Source organism: Zingiber officinale, chromosome 4A, assembly GCF_018446385.1.
Source record: "Zingiber officinale cultivar Zhangliang chromosome 4A, Zo_v1.1, whole genome shotgun sequence".
NCBI classification, from domain to species: domain Eukaryota; kingdom Viridiplantae; phylum Streptophyta; class Magnoliopsida; order Zingiberales; family Zingiberaceae; genus Zingiber; species Zingiber officinale.
Genome location: NC_055992.1, coordinates 136,467,524 through 136,481,653, shown reverse-complemented (window position 1 = coordinate 136,481,653; position 14,130 = coordinate 136,467,524). Strand labels below are relative to the sequence as shown.

The window sequence follows — 14,130 nt, the reverse complement described above, 5'->3', positions numbered from 1 at the left end:
GACCGGACGAAGTCGGAGAGGGCTCGGTAGCTCGTTCTCATGACCATTTAGGGTTTAGGGCTGGAGCTCTAAACCTGGATCGGTCTGGTGACCGATCCAGCGATACGCCTGAGTATCTGATCGGTCTGATGACCGATCAGATAACAAACAGAAGGGTTCTGTAAGTCATCTGATCAGTCTGGAGACCGATCAGCAGGGAGTCTGATCGGTCTCCACGATCGATCAGAGACGCAGCCACCTCTCTTACAGAGAGGTGGGATCGGTCCGGGGACCGATCAGAGGTTCCCTGGACCGATCAGGCTGAAGCCTGATCGGTCCAGAACTAGCCGTTGGCTCACAACGGCTAGTCTTCTGTCTTCTGTTCTTCGCAGGTGCAGTGCAGGTTGAGTGCAGGTTATAAAAGGAGTTCAAGGGCTTCTACAGTGCTGCTGCTCTTCTTCTTCCTACTCCTGACTGTGATCGAGCTTTGCTGAGCTCTTAGCTTACTGAGCTTCGTGTGAGCTCCTTCTTGAAGCTTCGGGTGAGCTTTCCTCGACTGATCAGCTGCTGCTGTGAGTTTCCTGAAGTTGCTGCTTCGGGTTCCAGTCGACAAGAACAGTAGGCAAGCTTTGTTTTGTACATTCATATTGTCTTCTGTTTTGTGCTGTATTTTTGTACACCTTTCTTGCTGTTGCAAGAAGTTTCTGTGGCGAGGTTTCTCCACCCAGAAGGAGTGTTCTTATTAGCCGATTTTTCGGGGACTCATCCACCGACGGATTGATAGGCTTCGTCCACCTTACGGACATGCCGAGGAGTAGGAGTTTCATCTCCGAACCTCGTTACATCGACGAGTTTGAGGTTTGCTATTCTCCGTTGTCATTTCTATTGTTTATTTCCGCTGCGCTAACCTTGATTTGTAGAAAGAAACGAACGATTTGGGGTGGCTATTCACACCCCCCTCTCTAGCCGAGTACAACGATCCTAACAAGTGATATCAGAGCGAGGTCGCTCTTCGTTGGATCAACACCCGGGGGAGCACAAGCTAGAGATGGATCAACTCGGAGAAGACATCACCATTCCACCTTTCTATGACCGCGACGACTTCGCGTATTGGAAGGTAAGAATGAGGTATTTTCTTATGACTAACCTTGAAAATTGGAGTTGTGTTCAATTAGGTTTCAAACCTCCAATGGATAAGGAAGGAAAACCACTCGAGAAGAAGAAGTGGACAAGGGAACAAATCCACCATTCCACAATCAACGATGAGATAATGAAAGTATTTGAATTCTCATTACCTAATGACATTCTATGTAAGATAGGTGGATACGACAATGCCAAGGAGTTGTGGAACAACTTGGCTAAGTTCCATGAGGGGAACTCCACTTCAAGCCATGAAGAGGAGTCAAGTGAGCCAAGGAGCTCATTTCACGGAGGGATGGATTTAGAAGTTGAGGGCTACTCAACATCTAAAGAAGAAGAGGAGGAGAGTTCTTCTTCAAGTTCGGAGCAAGAAGAAGAAGCGTCTACCTCCGGAAGGGATGAAGGAGAGAGCGTTCATCCATCCTCAACTCTAGGTAACTCAAGCCATTTAGTTTCTAGCAAATTACACATAATGTACTTTGAGTGTAGGGAATTTGGACATTACAAGAGTAAATGTCCAAAGAGGGTTAGAAAGACTCCACCGGCGCCAAAGGTCAAGGAAGCCGGAGTCCCAACACGCAAGGGCAAGGAGCACGTGGTGTGCTTCCAATACAAGCGAAGGGGACACTATAGGAGCCAATGTCCGAGGGGGAGGCAATCTCACAAGGACAAGAGACCGAGCACATCGATAGGGGGAGCTAAGGCAAACCCTAAGGTAATCTCTAAGGCACATTATTGCAATACTAGTAAGATGCATGCTAGTAGTTTGATTGCAATTGACAATAATGATAAGCATGATAATTATAGAAATCGATACACATGCTTAGGTGTCAAACATGTGAGCCTAGATAAGGATAACACTAGGAAAGCCAACCCTAGGATCAACTCATCTAAGGTTAAGGGAAACCTAGATAGGAATCCCAAAACTACTAGACATATGCCTAGGAGTACCTCAAAGAACAATGACAAATTAAAACTTGAGGTATTAGAAAAGGAGAATCAAGTCTTGAGGTCAAGACTTGACACTTTAGAAAAGACCCTTAAAAATTTAGAGAAGTCAACTTTAGGGTCTAAGGGTCAAAAACCCAAGTCCAAGGACATGAAAGGTTTGGGTCACAAACCTAAGTCTCAAGTGGTCAAGCCCACTTATCACAATGTTCCATTCGATTATGGAACAAGACCTAGGGCTAGAAAGACCATCACCAAGGTCACAAGGGGGGTCACCCCTAGAGTTGATCTTGATGAGTCCCAAATGACCAAGGCTTCAAAGCCTAAGAGGGTCATTAGAAGGGTCGCTAGGGAAGTCATCCCTAGTGAATACTTAGTGAACCCAATGAGCTCCAATAGGTATTGGGTTCCTAGGAGCGTGATTCCATCACACTAGATGGTTTAGGGTGTGCCAACCTTACTTGAATAGGTAGTTAACCTAATCATGGCAAAAAGTGACACCTTAGGAATTTTCAAGGTCTAATCAAGCCTTGAAAATGAAAGTGAAAATTATTCCTAAGATAATTAGGATGTGCCAACCACATTTGAGGAATTTTTCTAGAGTCAATCTAGTTGGCACATAGTGATCTAAAAGTCTTGAGGATATGATTTTAGGTCTATTACACTTAGGAATATAGAATTTATGGCAAAATGATCAAAATTATCAAAAATGGCAACTAAGGCTAGAATTAGGTATTTTCTATACCTTTATGTGCTATTTGCCATATATTATTTGTCATATGCCATGTCATGACATCATATTTATTTTATGATCATTTAAAACGTCATGATAATGCTTAGGTTATTTATATGTCATGCTTTATTTAAGTTTCATACTTTATGCCATGACATCATGACATTGGCACATGTTATTATGTATGATATCATTTTATGCCATGTCATCATTTTTTGCATTTATAATCAATGAAATTGATTTAAGGTTAAAAACACAATTTGATATGGAGATCAAATTGATGTTTAGAAAATGCATGAGAACTTAGCTTAAGATGACCTAAACCCCTATCTCACATCAAAATTGACTTGAATGTGTTTGATATACCTTAGATGTGTGTGAGATATTAGGATGATGAGTTAGGATCAAGGTGCATAGTTCTTGTACCTAGATGAGCCTAATTCTAAATTGGGGATCATAGGGAAAGCTTATGTACAGGTCATGTACATTTAGCCCTAAGATTGTCGTCCCAAATTAAAGGGTTTAAAATCATTTCAAAATTGATTTGAAAAACCTTGATGAAGCTTTTCTAGTGATAGCATTCATCATTGAGCAAAGTGATACAAAAATGAGTTAACTTTGAGCTATTTCAAAGACTTGTGAACTTTGTATCAAGATTGAAAAATGGAAGTTATTTTCATAGAAAACTATTTTTCCTTGATAGTATATGTTATGAGAAATGTATCCTCAAAATTTCACAATTTTTGAAATTTTCTATAATTTTCTAGAGGTTTCTGAATTTCGTGGAGAGAAATCAGAACTTATCAGACCTTTATCAGGTTTGTGGACCGATCAGAAGGGTTTCTGATCGGTCCAGGGGAGCCTGGATTGGTCACTGTGACCGATCCAGAGGGAGCCTGATCGGTCTGGTGACCGATCAGAGTGTGCCAACCTGCTGAATTTCGACTGTTTGTCTGAAATTGCAGCTATGGAAGTGGTGTTTTAGAGTTCTAAAGGTTTGAAACTCTCCAAGACATTGTTGGTGCAATGGTCAAGGGGGAGTTTTACCTATTAGTCAAGGAGGAGTTGACTTTTAGGGGGAGTTTTTACTCGTCGAAATTTTTGAGGATGAGTGATATGGGATTATCACTAAGTTGATTGTTGAATTTAGTATCAAGGGGGAAATTAAGGGTTTCAATGAAAGGTATGAGACTTTCATTAGGGAGAAACTCTTGACCTTGATTCACTCCTTTTGATGTGTGTCAAAAAGGGGAAGAATGTCTAGAGAATGTTCAAGGAAGAACATTGGAGTTAGTGGGAGAGTTTGTTGATCACGACGAGTGAAGTTGTGAACAACAATAACTTACTCTTCAGGGGGAGAGTTTGTTGATGTGTGCCAATAGGGGGAGAATGAAGGGTTTAAGTTAGGCCTTCATTATCTAAGAAGGAGGTTGCCTTCTTAGAAGGAGAATGTAAGGTTGTAACTTATGTTTCATTACCTAGTGGCATGAAAAAAGTTGAGGCTATTGGATTAGCCTAACTTAAAGGTATTGTCAAACATCAAAAAGGGGGAGATTGTTGGTGCAATTTCCAGTAGGTCAAGGTTGACCTAGTTGACCAAGCGTAAACCTTGGTCATGGTTTCGATGTTTGACAATACCGAAAGACATGTAGACATGGACAATGCAGGTGCAGTTGTCCATGCGGAGAGATACTGATCAGGGTCTGATCAGGTTGGATGAAGAAGAGTCAAGTAGGTCAAGGTTGACCGGATACTTGACTGGGAAGTCCTAACTGGGATGTTAGGCAGTTCGGAAAGTCCTGGTGAGTGAAGCCAGGCAGTTCGGAAAGTCCTGGTGAGTGAAGCCAGGTAGTTTGAAAGTCCTGGTAAGTGAAGCCAGGCAGTTCGGAAAGTCCTGGTGAGTGAAGCCAGGCAGTCGGGAAATCCTGGTGAGTGAAGCCAGGTGAAAATCCTAGTGAGTGAAGCTAGGTGAAAGTGAAAATCCTGGTGAGTGAAGCCAGGCAGTTGGAGAAAGTCCTGGTGAGTGAAGCTAGGCAGTTGGGAAGACCTGGTAAGTGAAGTCATGCAAGGGAAAGTTCTGGTGAGTGAAGCCAGGTAGTTTGGAAGTCCTGGTGAGTGAAGCCAGGCAAGGGAAATCCAGATGGGTCAAGGTTGACCAGACATCTGGTGAAAAGTCCAAGCAGGGAGTTTGGCACGGGAAAAGTCCAAGTATAGAGACTTGGCACGGAGAAGACCAAGTTGGAGACTTGGCACGGAAAGTCGGAGAGGGCTCGGTAGCTCGTTCTCTGGACCGGACGAAGTCGGAGAGGGCTCGGTAGCTCGTTCTCCGGACTAGGTCAAGAGAGGGCTCGGTAGCTCGTTCTCAGGACCATTTAGGGTTTAGGGCTGGAGCTCTAAACCTGGATCGGTCTGGTGACCGATCCAGCGATACACCTGAGTATCTGATCGGTCTGATAACCGATCAGATAACAAACAGAAGGGTTCTGTAAGTCATCTGATCAGTCTGGAGACCGATCAGCAGGGAGTCTGATCGGTCTCCACGATCGATCAGAGACGCAGCCACCTCTCTTACAGAGAGGTGGGATCGGTCCGGGGACCGATCAGGCTGAAGCCTGATCGGTCCAGAACTAGCCGTTGGCTCACAACGGCTAGTCTTCTGTTCTTCGCAGGTGCAGTGCAGGTTGAGTGAGGTTATAAAAGGAGTTCAAGGGCTTCTACAGTGCTGCTGCTCTTCTTCTTCCTACTTCTGACTGTGATCGAGCTTTGCTGAGCTCTTAGCTTACTGAGCTTCGTGTGAGCTCCTTCTTGAAGCTTCGGGTGAGCTTTCCTCGACTAATCAGCTGCTGCTGTGAGTTTACTGAAGTTGCTGTTTCGGGTTCTAGTCGACAAGAATAATAGGCAAGCTTTGTTTTGTACATTCATATTGTCTTCTGTTTTGTGCTGTATTTTTGTACACCTTTCTTGCTGTTGCAAGAAGTTTCTGTGGCGAGGTTTCTCCACCCAGAAGGAGTGTTCTTATTAGCCGGTTTTCCGGGGACTCATCCACCGACGGATTGATAGACTTCGTCCACCTTACGGACACGCCGAGGAGTAGGAGTTTCATCTCCGAACCTCGTTACATCGACGAGTTTGAGGTTTGCTATTCTCCGTTGTCATTTCTATTGTTTATTTCTGCTGCGCTAATCTTGATTTGTAGAAAGAAACGAACGATTTGGGACGGCTATTCACACCCCCCCCTCTCTAGCCGAGTACGACGATCCTAACACACACCCTCATCTACTTCTTTCAGGAGAAATTACCTTTTGCCAGACCGATCCTCTAGATCGACTGAACTTTTGCTTAGTATCCGAGACGTCAGGACTTCATGATGAATGTCCGATCCCGACCCGTCCAGTCTTCCACTCGATGTCTATGACCCCCGAGATTTTCACCTAGAGTCCTCGACTCTATGATTTCGTCTAATGTCATCAACCTGTCAAGACTTTGCCTAATCTCCTAGACCAAGACTTCGTTACCTAACCTCAGCTAGGACTTCCCATAACTTAAGGTTCCTCCTCTTAGGGGTTTCCACTTGTCTAAAATCTATTAGGACTTTTGCCTAAAAACACTTAAGATTTTCTTATAAACTTAATCACACTTATTAGATAATAAGACATTTTAACCTTTAAACTCTGTACTATAATTAAAATTGAAATTCGATCATCTAATACTTCCTACATTAACAAAAAAATTCATCATTTATTTGATACAAAATAATATGCCACCCTCATCCATTCAAGTCAGCCCTCGTTTTAACTTTAGCAATTTAAGAAAAAAAATAAATTGAAATTAATTCCATTCTCAGGCTTCTCATTTTAATATCAGTAATAAATTATAATATATTTAATTTTTATTATAATTTATTTATTCTTTATTAATATTGGTAACCGATGCTTATTGTTCTTTAATATTCGGGAATATATATATTTTTAATTTGAATATTTTTTAATGCTCATTTAATTAGTTTAAAAAAAGTTAATATTTATTTGCTATTTTATTATATTTATACAGATAATAATGTTAATTTTTAAAGATCCTCAAATTGAAATGAAATAATAAAATCTTATTTACACTAAAAAATAAATAATTTAATAATTTAATTATTTTTAAAAAATATTATCAAAACTTAAATATAAAAATTTTGCATCTTAAAATTTAGAAAATTAAATTTTTATATAAAAACTTATCTATCTTTCAAAAATTAGTATATATATATATATATATATATATATATATATATATATATATATATATATATAGAAGATCCATTCTTTAAGATTGATTAGCCACAATTATAGCCCTTTGAAAGATGAACATCATTAATTTGTTTTTGATTATTCAAATCAAGAAGTAAAAACCACAATCATTCTCTTAAAATTTCCTATCGAGAACTCCTTTATAGTACCTTAAATCCTCCCACACTATCAAATATCATTCTAAGCATAGTTTGCAGAGAATTAGAAGATACAAACCTGCACGCGCGCCGGGCCAGGGCTGCTGCGAGGACACGCCCGGCCTCACAACCTCGTTGCGATGCCGTAGCCAAGGTGCGATCAGATCGGAGAGAAGCTTACCGCACGAGGCAGAGAGAAGATCGGAGATTGAGGAAAATTGGGAGAGAGATCGATCCGGTGAGGAAAAATATTTTAGCGATGGTTTTCGTTGCACTGGTATATTTATAAGGTTGTATGCGCAATTTATTAAAAAATAATTTACTAATTCTAACGTATAATCTTACTGCTCAATTACTCTTTATTTTAAATATCTTTCATTAAACTCGTATTTCAGAATTTTAATGAGACTTTGAATGATTCTTAATGTATTTAATCTTATGAAGATTTTATTATTCTTAAAATTTTCAAATGATTTTTGTAAAACTTAGTCAAGGCAAAGAGTTTGATTCATATAATAATATATATTTTTTTATTTAAGAGTTTGAATTTGTATAATAATATTATTTATAAGAGGTTTAATGTTATTTCTAAAAATATACATATTATTTTCTATTAAAAAAATCTATTTTTTAAGATTATTATTTTTTTTAACAAAAAAGGCCAAGGGAATTGCCACATTCCTCTCCACATGACTCATACTCTCCCTGTCTGTCTGTCTCCCATGAGCTTTAAATACCATGCTAGCCCGAGCCCGACAGGCCAGTAACAAAAAGAATCAACCGACCTCGTCACAATCGACCTTCTTAGATGACAATAGTCCTGCTAGGTCAAGTGTGGGAGTGTGCAACGTAAGGTTAGCTACCTATCAAAATTCTTATTTTGCACAGCTGTGCATACTTAGTGTATTTTTGTTTTTTTAAATTTAAGATTTAAACTTTAGAATATAATATTTAAGGTTTAGGAAGGAAAAAAAAATATTAAGTGTGCACGGGATGGGACGTGCACGATAAAATGTGCAAAATATATAAGTGCCAATTCTTATATTGTAGCAAGAGTTTGAAGGAGAAAAAGTCTATTTCTATTTCTCATCGCTTCAATTTTAATTTTTGTTGTAATACTTACGGTAAGAAGTTTCCTATTGAAATAAATTCGATAGTGATGGTAGTGCTAAGATTATGCCTCAGAATAATATTATCCGAGGGTTATGAACCAAATAAAAACATAGTATTTTGATTGTGTATTCCAGTTCATTTTAAATTTCGGTTGCATGACCTAATTAATTCCCCTCTAGCATTGACTTATGATTGGTTGAGGAGGTCCATGAGGCACCTGCTCCACATTTCAGGAATGAAGGAAGGAAGGTGCCATGAAGCCTCAAAGGACGTCAAAGATGACCAGCTACAAAATATTCCCATAGGATTCCTACAAGGAGGTCCCCAAGCTCTGGTCCAACAAGGCAAAGCTTGGCCAGTCCTCCAGTACTTCAAATCTCCTTTGATTTCCACAACAAATCTTACAACTGGCCTTTGCCCCTCCCTCTTCATTCTCCAATAATAACATTTTCCTTTTTTAATATAATCTTCCAATTAATTTTAAAAAATAGACGATCTTTTCTTAATTTATAAAAGATACACAAAACTCCTACCGACATATAGTCCCGGACAATCTTATAAGACTATTATTTACCATTGCTTTAAAACTCTCCTTCATCTTCTTCCTAATTTATCTGGGTGATAAATCCAGAGCATCACTTAAACACATTAAAAAATCGACTCAAATATGAAATTCAAACTCTTATACTAACCCAACTATACCGCACCCATTGGGCAACAAGAAGACCTTTTCCCCTTCAGAATCCCACACAACAACAGGAGCCCCAGAAAGGGATGAATCGGAATGGCATTGGATTGAAATGCTTGCTCGAAGCATGTTTACATCTGAAAGCAAAAGATGACATCATGGAAGATGATGAGGATCTACCTCCATGATCACAGTTCCTTGTTCATTTAAAGAAGAAACAAAAGAATTCATTTCTAAACGAAGGCAAAGCTGAGGAAAATTGTGTCGACAGGAGACTCATCTTTCGTCCTCCTCTGCCTTCTCCAGCTGCTATCTGATCCAGCTGGACAAACGAGATACATCAGATGGCCTCACAGGCTTCAACAAGAAATCTTCTGCTCCTTCTTCCAAACACCTGCAAGAACATCATCCAATCAGGAAAAAGATGATCGTTTCTATTGAAATAATAGATTTTTTTGGATACCTGTTGATTCGATTGGGAACATTCTCAGATGACATTATGACCACGGGGATTTCTCTCAACTTGGAGGATTCCTGTCGCAGGATTAAGCTTTTTAGGGTTCAGCATTCGGAATCGCAACAAGAAAAGATTGTTCTCACCTTGACTCTCTTGAGAAGTTCGTATCCTGTCATTTCTGGCATCCAGTAATCAGTAATGATCATGTTCACGTTCGGTTCCTGCTAGAACAATAGAAGAGAGAAAATCCCCAATTTTTCCATTCAGAATCCCATCTAACGATCGATGAATCATGGAAACAGATCGGACTCACCATTCCCAATAGCTCCAGCGCTTTCTTACCGCTGTCCACAGCCGTGACTGAGATCGAGCAGAGAAAGAAAAGGGGAGAAACCCTAATTAGAAGAGAAGAAAGAAGAACAGGCGGCGACGAGTTCACGAAGGATCGGTCGATTCCTACCTCGGTACTTGGAGCTCCGGAGAAGCCCCGCGATGACCGCCCGGTCGACCGAGCTGTCGTCCACCGCCAGCACATGGATCGCCTCCGTCTCCCCTCTCGCTGGCGACGACATTGCAGCTCTCCGATCAACGACGAGCCAATTGATTGAACAAGCAGGATATCGATCTCGCATGTTCCGCCCTCCGAATCGCGAGGTATTTAAGATGGCCAAGGATAAAGAGCAGGGAATCGCGACCATTTCCTCGCCCACGTACAAAAAGCAGCCAATTACGAACCTCACCCACAATGATTACCCACGCCAAGCCACCTCCAATCTTGACCACAGGATTGCCAGCCTGCTCAAATGTGGGCTCCACATATTCCCCATGTATCATTTTTAGTTGCCAGGAGTTTTATTATCATATGAAATGAACCTTGATATTTATTATCTACTAAAGAGGAGTGGACCCACAGATTAGATTTGATCCGGTTCGAGAATGATTGGCCGGTTCATTTTAAAATTGGTTTCCTTGTTATTATTGCCAGCTCGGATCTATAATGGCGGGAAATAAAAATAAATAAATCTCCTAACTATTCGTATCGAAAGGACGTCCTTATTTTAAAAAATATATTAAAATAATATATCATTTATAATTTAATTTTTCAAATATATATTTTAATTAAAATTACACTCTTTTAAAATAGCTTTGCAACCGAAACAGTTTGGATCAGCTCGGAATACAAAAGTATATTTTGGATATCAAATTAAGATGAGCATTATTTTGATAATTTTTAAAAGAGATATTTTTGGCAATATATATAATTAAGGAAGCCTTTTTATTAGTATTGTTATATCAAAATATATTTTTTAATTTAATCAAAATTACTAACACTATTTATAGTAGTTGTCATCATAATTGTCACAATTACTAAATTTTTTTTACATATTATAGCTACAACTTTACTAAAATAATGATATTTTCAAAATAAAAAAATATATGATGAATACTCTTTTAATGATGACAAAAATAGAAGACACCCTTTTATTTTCCCCAAATATAATTTGATTTTAAATTTTATAAAAAATAAATTTAACAAAATCTCTTTAAATTATTTTTGAGTTTCGTTAGGACGGCAAATATTATATGATCGAATTAATCTTTTTATTACTAGATAATATATATTTTAGTTGACAAATTAAAAGAATGTCAACCACATTGTTCTTGGCTATTCACAAGGCATAAAAGTCAAAATTTAAAGAGAAAGAATATAAGAAAATATGGAGGATTTGTTTTAAAAGAACATCTTAAACCGACCTTCATTAAATAAAACTAAGAATAAAATAAAAAGAATTACAAACTTAATCCCCACGGGGTTGACTTTATTTATGCATCAACGTCCCTTCTGTGTATATCTCACAAACGTCAACGATTGAGATATCTTTTGGAAATAAGACTAAAATACCGTTGTATTATTATTATTATTATTATTATTATTATTAGAAAATAGAAAATTTAAAGGGGAGGGACTACATGTATAATGTCATTGACTCAAATTAAGGGATTAATTATCAATAGATGCATGTCTTCTGAAAACAAATCTCTTTCACCTCTTAGTCATTTGGACGTTGGGATATAAATTGAACCTATGATTTACCACTATTCGCATAATTTATGAGGGATACATGGGTAAGCATAATGCTATAATTGACTCAAATTAAAGGATGATAATTTAATTAGTTTTGAACTAAATATGTCATTAGATTACTTTGATGGAAAGCATTTTATTTTGTCTTTTATTCCTTTTTAATCGTTTAATAAAGAAAATTTTAAAAAGATAAAAAAAAAAAAAAGAATAAAGGAATATAGAAATTTTATTTTTTTAATAATTTATACAAAATGGAAATTATTTTATTTTTTTTACTAATTACAAAATATTTTTAAAAATTTATTAGATGAGCTTAGCACTAAGACTATTGTGCCCAACCCATGATTGGATTAGGTTGTGCTTGATCTATGATCAAGTCGTGCTCAATCCAATCCACAGGTTGAGCCACCTTCACCCTGGCTTGATTAGTAGACCAAGTATAAGTTAGACTCGACATGATCCAGCCCATAGTTGTTAGACACAATCTAATTTGGGTTAGTTAGGCTAGGCTATTTTTAGAATAACCAATCTTAACTTAAGGAAAATTAATATTAGACACAACATAGACTAATCGACTCAAGTTGGGTCATACTTAATTTTACATGATTACCATCTTTATATATAATACAATAACAATCAAATCTTATTTCACTAGATGGAGTCAACTATATAAAATTTTTTATGTCATTGAGTTCTATTTTCTACTATATTATCATTTTTTTATCATTATTAATTTAATTTTTTATATTTTTTTATTAGTCATTTAATATATGTATTTATTATAATTTCATTTTACTTAACAAGAATATTTATTAGTCATTCAAATATATATTTATACTATCTTACATTCATCTTTATACGAGCATAAATTAAGATAGTACTTGGCATGCTTCCCATATGACTTTACCCAATGATTTGTCATCCACTTTATGACAGGTTTCCAAACCTAAGATAATGTAAATATTGTTGGCAATAGCGTAGCCAAGATTTTCAGCACAAAATGGATAATAAAAATTATATATTAACTTCCTATCCTATATTTTTAGGATAGCACTTTTCAAGATTTCATACTTTGAAAATGATTAACCTTAATAATTGTATAAAATATATCTTGCTCAATATTTGATACCAAGTAATTATTTACTATATTATCTCCCAATCGATTATGAAGTGAGGTTTTGAATATTTTTATTATTGAAAACACTCTCTCTATGGTTGCAGGTGTAATGGGTAATAGCAATGTTAATTTTAAAAGTAAATATAACAAAGGATACAATCAATGCTTTTTTCAATTGGACCATCTTTTTAATAAGCTCACTCATCCCCACAACCTTAGAGAATTGATTGTTATTTCGCATGTCAAAAATAAAATTATTAAGTTGGTGCTCAAGATGCATTAACTCTACATGGAAGAAATCAGATAGATAAAACTGAAGAAACTAAAATAATTTTCTTTTATCATAAGTAGAGAATGAATTTTATGGATTAAGACAAGTCAACACATAACAACTACTCTATGCTCATCTCGTTAAAGCCTCTGTTCAACTCTTGAAGTTATAAATCTATCACTTCATAAAGTTGTCCTTCCTTCAATATTTCGTTATGATCTCCATGAAAGGCGAATAAATCTTCCATGTGAGGGGTGAGTATTTAACACAAAAAAAAAGAAATTTCTTTTAGCAACAAACCCCATCCATTATTTCTCATGGTTTACAGTTGATGTTGTTTGATCTTACAAGAATCATGACATTTATGATATCTTAATCTTTTCTTTACAAAGCTTGCTATAAATCATTTGTGACTTCTGAGATATTCTTCATTAAGTGCATCTAAAATATGAATTCATATTTTCCCATCAATTCCAACAGATTATTTACATGAGCCTTTTGTTTGTGATATTTCCCCTCCTCTCAACAATTAAAAGGACATCAATAATTGAAGAATACAAATATATCAAACTTAATAATGTATTATAATGTGAATCACTACGTGAACTCCTAGCTCTTTTTAATGCACTCACTTGATTCATACCTCATTCAGTGAAGATATCACCATTGTAAATTCATTCAATACCTTTTTCAAATTGTTTCTCATGAAGTATGTCTCTTTGCTTACATGATGCTTCAACAATATTGTTCAACTATACAACCACATCAAAAAAGTAGAAATTCTCATGTGATTTTTAGCAATAGCTATAAGTGTAAGTTGTAATTAATGAGCAAAATAATAAACATAATAAGCAAATTTGTTTTCCATCATAGTTAAGTTTTTCAAGTCATTGAATTCTCTTCTTATATTGCTAGCCCATCATATCCTTTCCCCCACAAATTAGATATAGATAACTCATGTTGTCACAATAAAAAAATCAATAGAAGTTTTAAATGATAAGATAATAGTGTCATTTACATATACAATACTTAGAAAGCATTCAATAATATTTCTTCTTTCATCTACAAATCATAAAGTAACTGTCATTTTCTCTTTAACCAAAATATTAAGAGCCTCATCAACTGATGTAGTAAATAATTCATCAAAAAGAACTCCAAGAATAGAA

The 14,130-nt window shown here is 36.8% G+C and overlaps 1 protein-coding gene across 2 annotated transcripts; it reads right to left on the bottom strand.

Annotated features, from left to right (window-relative positions):
- Positions 1–8,819: 8,819 nt before the first annotated feature.
- On the bottom strand, positions 8,820–10,135 carry LOC121973706 (two-component response regulator ORR5-like). Of its 2 annotated transcripts, none has more exons than XM_042525087.1 (5): positions 9,951–10,135; positions 9,804–9,850; positions 9,634–9,714; positions 9,497–9,567; positions 8,820–9,427 (listed from the first exon to the last, which is right to left on the bottom strand). In XM_042525087.1, exons 1-5 carry the CDS (start codon positions 10,120–10,122, stop codon positions 9,343–9,345), a joined length of 456 nt encoding a protein of 151 aa, XP_042381021.1. In that variant the 5' UTR covers positions 10,123–10,135; the 3' UTR covers positions 8,820–9,342. The 2 variants fall into 2 exon arrangements, with proteins under 2 accessions (XP_042381021.1, XP_042381022.1); XM_042525088.1 differs by having other exon boundaries at positions 9,634–9,711.
- Positions 10,136–14,130: the final 3,995 nt, after the last annotated feature.